Genomic DNA, 9,155 nt, shown 5'->3' with positions numbered 1-9,155 from the left:
CTTTTACAATTTGATTTACTACATAATTTACAAAATTGTTAATCATTACCAAAGAGATCGACAAATTTTAACAACGCATAATTAAACTTTAACAAGTCTTAATGTTAATGTCATATTCTTCAACATAAACAAAACAATGTAATTGTAATACCAAAAACTTAAAACAAACACACTAAAACCCCAAAATAATTCATTTAATTTGGTTAAAAAAATCAACAAGCACAACCTAGTTAAGGACATCTAGAGAAACAAATCAACAAAACAAGCTAGCACAAGCTAAACAAAGACAACCAAGAACCGAGAATAAAAAAATAATCTTAAAGACTCCATGACAAACACTTCATCAATCATCATCTATGTCATGAACATATGAAACTTAGGTTGATATTGTAGCCATTGGATGGAATCTTCCACCATATCTCTCCTCATCGTCACCCACTAATTAATAATTATCAAGATAAACAATATCAAAATCAGTAGCTTTATCAATGGATTCTCTATGTTTTGCAATAAATATTTTTTCTACTATAAGTGAAGATGAAGAACGAAGGAGAGACCAATTAATGTCTTCAAAATGAGGTGTTTGTGGTTATGTGAAAAATGAATATTAGAGTTTGAAGAAATGATGGTTGTTTTAAAAATAGATATACTACGTACCCCACTAATATTGTTTTAATTCCAAGTAAAATAAATAAATATATGTAACAAAAATCTTACGGGCAAAATCCGTCCCACCCGATTCTCAGCCCGTTTTAAAAGCGGGTTAGGTGGGGTGAACCAACTTAAGACACTGAGTCAAAAACCTCACCTAGACCCGACAAAATGGTGAGTTAAATGGACGGAGTCCGGCGGGTCCAACCCGATTTACCACCCTTATAAATAATGGATTGTAGTCCTTTATATATGATTTGAATGAAAAAAAAGGAGAAATTGAATTTTTTTTTAAAGTTTTTGTACATAAAAACTAAAGAAATAGAGAAAGAGAAAAGCCGTTAAACTGTATCGACATCTAGAAGGATTCTTCCAAAATAACATATGTATAGAATGATTATTCTAAAAAAAAAAAAATATTATACTGCCATTTTGGAGAGTCTCTAAAGCATGTCGAAGGGGATAGACAATTTTCTTAAAATTTTATGATGCAAGTTTTTCTTGAATTTTCAGTATAATAATGATTGTATGGTAGGATTTAACCATTTCTGTACTTATTATATTTTGTAATTGTTTTCAATGTTGTTAATTGTAAATTTTAATTTGGTAAATTGATGAAGCATTAGAAAACATGTTTCAACATTTTAACATGTTTTTTATTATAGTATTTGCTTTTGAAATTTTTATTTTTCTAGTACTATAATACTAGAAGTAGTTGATCTTTTACCGAGATCATTTATAATAAGGTTGTGTCTTCTAAATTAATAAATATAATTTAAAAAAAAAAATTTTGTTATAAAAGAAATAGCAATACATCTTGTTGTCGATTTGTCTGTTATTTATATAAAATCTTAATTATATATATATAATATTATTAGATCTCACCTAAAAAAATAGAGAGCTACAATTTCTCTTAAACGCTAATTTTGGAGTATATTTTGATCTTTTAAATTTCAAAGATATTCCTATTAATTTCTTAACTCTAAAAATGGTATTATATTTATTATTTTAATGTAATTAATGACGCATTTGACTATAAACTTATAAGTTTTTTCGTTGTTAGTTATAAAAAAAGAAAGACAAAAATAATACATTTTAAAGAGTTATGTCATCAATATGAATTTTTTAAAATTAATTGACCAAAATAAATCCTATACTAATATATGTGACAAGAAAATATTAAGGTTTTTGAGTGTATAAAACTCAACTATGTCAATTGAAACTTGAAAACTCTCAGTTCTATGAAAGCTTCCATGAAGTATACTTCAAAACAAAACAATTAAAACTCTAGAGATATTTCTAATAAAATCTCAAATAATATATTTCATTTTAATTTTGGTACATCTTTGGTCCGTAAAGGAAACTATACGACAGACATTTGTTTGATATTCATGGGATAAACGTCATTTGGTGGACCATTAACAGCTCTCCATGCAAACACATAAACCGCAGATTCTGTTGGGTGAAAAGCATCCCAGAACAGATATCGTTCTCTTGATAAACATGGCAATTGCAATGGAAGACATGATATTTGTCCTCTATTCCTTCCAAATCCACAACAAGCTCTGTCAACAACGCTAAATGCTGCAAAAAAACAAAAACAAAAAAAACACTGGTATCTATGAATTTTTTTAATGTATTTAAAAATATAAACTTTTCTTGTCATGAAAATTGATGAGTACTTTAGTGCATTTTGTTTTTCCGAAAACAAGCTACGACAAAAGACTTAATATCTTACAATATGCTGCAGGGTTATTGAGAATATCTCCTAAGACACCGTAGGTGTTTCCATATGCAAAGATAGCACCAGGATGATCTCTGTTAAGTTGCTCAACTGTTGATCTGAGTCCTGTATTGTAAAATCCAACAATTTGATTTACCGAATCAACACACCTTCCTGATGGTGCTGAACCAGTAGCTCTTTGATTAGGAATGCAACCAAGTGGACCAACTCCTGCTATGAAGATCTTCCTCAATCCTAAGCTGTAAAGTGCCTTCAATACAACATATCAAAATATTATATGTAAATATTATTTATTTACATATCAAAATATTTGGGCCAATGTAAATAAGCGGAATAATAATTACCAGCATTTGTCGCGCTAAATTATTGATCATATGATTGGCAAATTCTGGAGCTGTATAATTGGAACTGCTGGCATAAAGTCCGGGTAGGAGGTAGTTGTTGATGTAGTCATTATTCCCCGTCACGACAACTACTAAAGATTTGGCTAAGAATTGATTCAATTCAGTTGGATTCATCATTGTCTTATATTGATTCAATGTGCTCTGAAAGTTCTGGATTTGCCTGCCCATGCTAAGCCTATCACCCTGCATCACATCATTTCAATTTTAGTTACATATTATTAGAATAAAAAGTTATGAATAATTGAGACAAGTGTGTAAGTACATAGTGTCTTCCTGATTCCTCAAGAATGCCACCAGAAGCTGATGCATAATTGACTCCATTAAGTATTCTGGATCCAGTAGTTGAGGGGTCTAAAAAAGGTGGAGGAGAAGGAACACCCATCATATTTCCTGTAAAGATTAAAATACATTATGGACTTTTATCCGTTATGAGTGTGAGAATTTGTCGTGATTTTGTTCTTTATAAAAAACATCTAGTTGGGTTGAGCGATATGAGACTATTTTGATATACCGAAATAAATACAAAAGAAAAATATATTTTAGAATAAATAAATTGAATGAGATGATATACCAATGAAATCAATGAGGGATCTTCCATTAGAAAATCTGCCTGTAGCAACCCTGTTGTAATCAATACCATATGGATAGTAATTTGATTTTGCTAAGGTATTAAGGAAATTGTTGTTACCAACTTCAACAATTGAATCTCCAAAAACAAACATGGCAGGGACCTTTTGGGAGTTCACATAAACCATCCCATTAAAACATAGCAAAACTAGAATGAGAAGAACCATAGTATTCAATATACCCTTTCCCTTCATTTGAATAAGCAAGATATAATATGAAAGTTTGAGTTGGAGTTTGGGACAAACATTACAAGTATATATACAAGGTGGTGAAATGGTTTTCATCAATGTCTAAGAGAGGAGTATTATTCAAGAATCCAAGTTGTTCACATCATTTTACATGTTTCTTTGCCTTTTCTCATGCTTTTTCTTGCTATTTCTTAACTCACTTTTTTGTTTTTATCTTCTCTTTTTTTGTTATGACACAAGTTTTTGTTTGTCCTCTCCTCAATTTTCATGTATATGTTACTTTTTCAGCATTGTTTGATGAACTCATGCCAAAAGGACTAACAGAAAGTGATTTTTTCAATTAAGCAAATGAAAGAATTTGCAAAAATCTTTTGGAATTATTTGAATTTTCAAAATGTGCTGATATACATAAAGATGCTCTATCTTACTGCATACATTTCTTTTAATGTTATTTTACGCAAAAAAAAAGTTAAAAAGTTAATAAGCATATTTAAAATATCTCATTATTTTTTATTGGCTCAATCAGACTTTTACACTATCCATTTATTATCGATTTATTAAGTATAAAATAATTGATATTAAAAATAGTTAAAGAATTACTGAAATTTGAAAATGACACAAAATATAAAATTATAAATCGACCATTAAAAAAGGAAATTTTTACAAAAATAATCCAATTTTTCAAGGAAATTTTCAAAATACTCTTGGTTTCAAAAAAATTCTCAAACTACCCCACTTTTAGAAGGAGGCGCCAATTCAATTGGCGACTCCTCTTAAAAATTGAATGGAGACGCAAATTGGATTGGCTAGGGCACATGCCATAGTCAATCCAATTGGCGCCCATGTGTATTTTTTACAAAGGAGGCGCCAATTGGATTGACGCCCAGTGTAAAATGCAATTTTTTTGTTACAAATAGATGGGTTGTGTGAGTAATTGTTCCACATCTCATTTAATCATTTGGTAAATCATGTTTGTTGTTCGTCGCCGATACAGAAAGGTGATTTATGCGAGAGACAAACTTCAGATGTTGATGCTCTTCTAGAACATCACTACGTTCGAGCAACTGAAGAGGGAGTTGGTTCGTTGGTTAGATGGGAAAATACCAGAAGGGAAAAAATTAGAAGTATTGAGAGACTCGACAATATCTTTGGTTGGGTGTGAATGAAGACTGATAAGGATGCTAGGAAAATGATGTTCGGTCGAGATGACATCAATTTGATTGTTGTAATCAGTTAGAAATACTTTTGTTTTCAGTTAGCTTATTTTGTACTGATGTTTGTTGTGAACCTCGTTGTAACAAAAACTTTATGATATATAATGATTGAAGGTTACAGAAATACAATGTTACAAAAAGCTTATGACCCAGATGATGCTCCTCGATTGGGACAGTTGTTCTTGTTGTGTCTTGGTTGACGACATATACTACATAATCTTATCATTTTATTTGTCGAATCCATTTCTGTCTTGATACATGTGTTGTTTGCCCTTCATTTTTTTTTTCTACGCATCTCGTCGTTGTGCCAAACTATATCACCTTCATATGGAGGCCAGTATTCCTCCATTGATAGTACCGAGAAGCTTTTATTATATACATTCATGATGGTGACGGCCTTGTACACATCAGATAAATGGTTGTAAGCGTCTTGACGAGTATATGTGCATGCTGCAATGACATGGGAGTAAGGAATGCGGAAGGCCTGGAATTTTCCACAGTCACACAAACTTCTGTTTAGTCTAATAGCATAGGCTAAATTTGGTCTCCCCTCGTTATGGTCCATTGTTTCCTGGACGCTGAAGTTTTGCCAATGACCGTCAAAGACTGTTACAACGTGTGTGCTAACTTTGATGCTCTCCTCTTTCATGACTTTCATGCAACACTCACTGAATACTTGCCCAGACATTAACACCGCACTCCATCTTTCACCTCTGGTTGCGAACGTAGAAGCCAACCTATAATAGGTCGATCTTACCAAGGCGGTTATTGGCAGATTTCTAATTCCTTTGAATACCCCGTTCATGCATTCCACAACATTTGTTGTCATGTGGCCTCATCGACAACCTCTGTCAAATGCCCTTGTCCACTTCTCTACTGGTATGTTATTTAGCCATCTCCCTGCGTCTTCATTAGGCAGTCTAATTTTATCACGATAATATTGAAATGACGATTGAGTTAGAGCATACTCAGCATTCACCACCTTCTTCCGAAGATTCTTATCTTTTATTGCACACATGAAGTTTTGTGCAATATGTCTAATGCAATAGACATGAGTAGAAGGAGGATCATCCCATCCGTTGTCATGGTTGTTGTAGGCACTCTCAATGGCAGCATGTCTATCAGAAATCAAACATAGATTGGCTTGTGGAGCCATATGCGTTATGAGATGTCGAAGAAAGAAACCCCATCCACCATCCGTTTCACCTTCAACCAGAGCAAAGGCAATGGGAAAGACATTGTTGTTGCCATCTTGTGAAACCGCCATAAGCAAAGTACCCTTGTATTTGCCGTATAACCAAGTGCCATCAATTTGAATAATAGGTTTGCAGAATGCGAAACTTTTGATGCATGGGTCAAACGCCCAAAAGAGACAGTGAAAGATTCTATTACCTGTAACACAGGTTCCGTCTGGAATCATTGTTGGCAATGTCTCCATAATTTCCACAGTTCATGGGACATATGTTTTTAGTGCTCATAAAAACCGTGGCAATTCTTTATATGAATCCTCCCAGTTGCCGAATACCTGCTCAACAACCTTTTTCCTTGCAATCCAGGCTTTCTTGTAAGATGGAGTATAATTATATGTTGTTCTGATATGGGATATAATTATACTCACCTTCACTGATGAGTCTTTATTAACAACCGACATAATGTCTTGACATATCAATGCAGCGCTTAGTTTACGGTGATATTGTTCAACATTAGTTGCAATGCAACTATGAGGTGGGTCTGTTGAAGCGATCTCCCAAGAGTCATTTTTTTTTGTAAGATGCAGCCAACCGAAACTTACAAAGGATGTTACAATATTCGATGACATACCTTCTCGAATCAGTGCGTTTCACTGTAAAATCAACAGAGTTGTTCATGTGGAATTTTTTGATAGCTCGCACACATTCTTCTTTGGTATGAAACATGTCTCCCACCTTTAATTCGCCTTCTGATCATAGATACGGGTTATATAAAACACTGTTGGATGTTTCATCGTCATGCATATCCATCTTTTTCATATGTTGAGGCGGATTGTAGACATGACTAGAAGGTATTGCCGGTGGTTGATCATCATCTTCAATGTCGTTATTTAGCATGTGACCAACCTATATCTCAGTCTCCTTTTCTTCTTCATCAACGACGTCCACTTCTGCTTCTGCTTCTGGGTTGACGTCATCTGACCTTTGTGGATCAAATTCACCAGATTAATCCTGACAGGTTATTTGAGACTGCTGAGATGGTATACATGGTTGAAGAGTAATATACAACTCAATACAGTTGCAACCTGAATGTTCATGACTAACAAACATGTACTCAACATCTTCATCGTCTCGTACCTTAAGAGGGAAAAACTTGCATTGACTGTTCTAAAAAATATTGGATTTTGATACGTGATCTTTGACACAATACCCGATCCTATACAGGATTGTATTTTTTTTTCAAATGCAAGAAGGTTTCATTTCTCTTGATCGTAAGTCTAATGGTATCGGTGTTTCGAAAACAAAAACTGTATAACTCAGACTCATATGTTTCACCGTTGCAGTGAACATTAACACTGTATTTTGGTGAAGATGACATTGTGTAGATGAAAACTATTTTCTTGTTGCAGATGAATATTGGTTGAGTCTTGGATGTTGATAGTAAGACACTTAAATAGGTGAGTGATGTGTCTCACATGCTAGCTAGTTCGAAGTGATGTGTCGCACATGCAAGCTAGTCCAAAATGATGTGTCAACCATGCAAGCTACTCAGAAGTGACATGTTCAGCATGCAAGAGAGAGGACAACCATGTGTCACACATGCAGACACACACTCCAATTGAATTGGCGCCCCCATTCATTCCTTGCACATGGGCGCCAATCCATTTGGCAACACCTTGTCTTGCATGCATGCAGACATCGAAACCAAGCAATCAGACCTAGGTGTGTCATACGTGTCCCTATGGAGGCGCCAATTTGAATGGCGATGCCATGTATAAAATGAAGGAGAATTGTGACCCAAAGCGCAGCGGAAATTAAAATTTCTCCTTTAGAGATCCTTACGAATGGTCATGATCAGTGATAGAATATTTACCTCTTGTGACGGTTGAATCCTTTGGTGCAGATCTCTTGTGACGATCAAACCCTTTGATGCAGATCTCTTGTGACGATCAATCCTTTGATGCAGATCCACTAAACGATCACGAATGTTGAACGATGACAACGTCTCTACTCAGTCCACACGAACGGGTTCCTTCAATCTCAGTGCTAGCTGGTACGAATGAAGGCTTTGAGTGAGAGAGAGAGAGTGAGAGAAAACGAAAATAATGCAACCGCAATTTTTTTTTGCTTCTGCACAAGGGTTCTATTTATAGAACCACTTGTGTGGGCTTCAAGCTAAAAGCCCACTTAAGTGTATTTTGGCCCATATCTTATAATATTCCCAAAATCACTTAAGCTCATGGTACCTTACCATATTTCGTATTCTACTCAAGTACACCGTACCTTACGATGTTCTATAACTCACTTAAGGGCACCGTACCTTACGGTATTCCTTAGTTACTCTATCTCTCATCAATCCGTCCTTTGTGTGTGACCCTGTAGGTTTTCGTGACGTTGACAATTATACTAAATCACACATTTAATATAATAAACAGTGAGCGGTATCTAGCAACACATCACTGCTACCCAAGACACGAAAGTGTCATGTGATCTGACAAAACCTTTATGTGATAATAATTATGTGTATAATTACCCTTTTGCCCTTATGTCTATATTGAACACAAGGCATAGACCGTGTCATCCTTGTCCAGTTCAATATTGGGCCCATAGACATTTATCCTGTTATGCAGGATGGGCAAATTCCATCTAGGTCACTCATGTCCCTCAGCATGCTTTGTGGAGTACCCATCAACTGTCTTTATGGTTATCCAGTTACGGACAATGTTGGATCAGCAATAAAGCACTCGACTCTACATCTAGGGTCCATAGTGGTTTGAGGTCGAAGAGTGGAACACACTATTATCACCATGAGAATAACTTATGACACCTTGCATAACTTTCTATATAGTATTCTCATAGCGGGTCAATCCGGTATAAATATTACTCCTAATATTCATACCTATGTTTAAGACTTGATAACTCTTTATCCATGATCCATGAGATATGATCATCAGTCTACAAACATAATAGTCTTAATGCTTTAATGTTATCCCACTTCACACTAAAGCTCGACTACGGATACTTTAGGAATAGTGTCCTTATGTTTAATGTGTTCTCATGATTAAGTCACACTTAATACATTAAACGGACTATCTATTCCAGGGACTTTATTAATCAACCATAATAAAGAGAATGCC

General features: G+C 34.7%; 1 protein-coding gene across 1 annotated transcript; it reads right to left on the bottom strand.

Moving 5' to 3' along the window:
* Positions 1 to 1,947: 1,947 nt before the first annotated feature.
* LOC127128097 (GDSL esterase/lipase At1g71250) lies at positions 1,948 to 3,671 on the bottom strand. Its single transcript, XM_051057347.1, has 5 exons — positions 3,371 to 3,671; positions 3,062 to 3,189; positions 2,740 to 2,982; positions 2,390 to 2,645; positions 1,948 to 2,235 (listed from the first exon to the last, which is right to left on the bottom strand). The coding sequence occupies exons 1-5, from the start codon at positions 3,618 to 3,620 to the stop codon at positions 2,015 to 2,017; spliced, it is 1,098 nt and encodes a 365-aa protein (XP_050913304.1). The 5' UTR covers positions 3,621 to 3,671; the 3' UTR covers positions 1,948 to 2,014.
* Positions 3,672 to 9,155: the final 5,484 nt, after the last annotated feature.

This window comes from Lathyrus oleraceus, chromosome 3, assembly GCF_024323335.1.
Source record: "Lathyrus oleraceus cultivar Zhongwan6 chromosome 3, CAAS_Psat_ZW6_1.0, whole genome shotgun sequence".
Lineage (NCBI taxonomy): Eukaryota > Viridiplantae > Streptophyta > Magnoliopsida > Fabales > Fabaceae > Lathyrus > Lathyrus oleraceus.
This window is presented reverse-complemented; position numbering and strand designations above follow the sequence as displayed.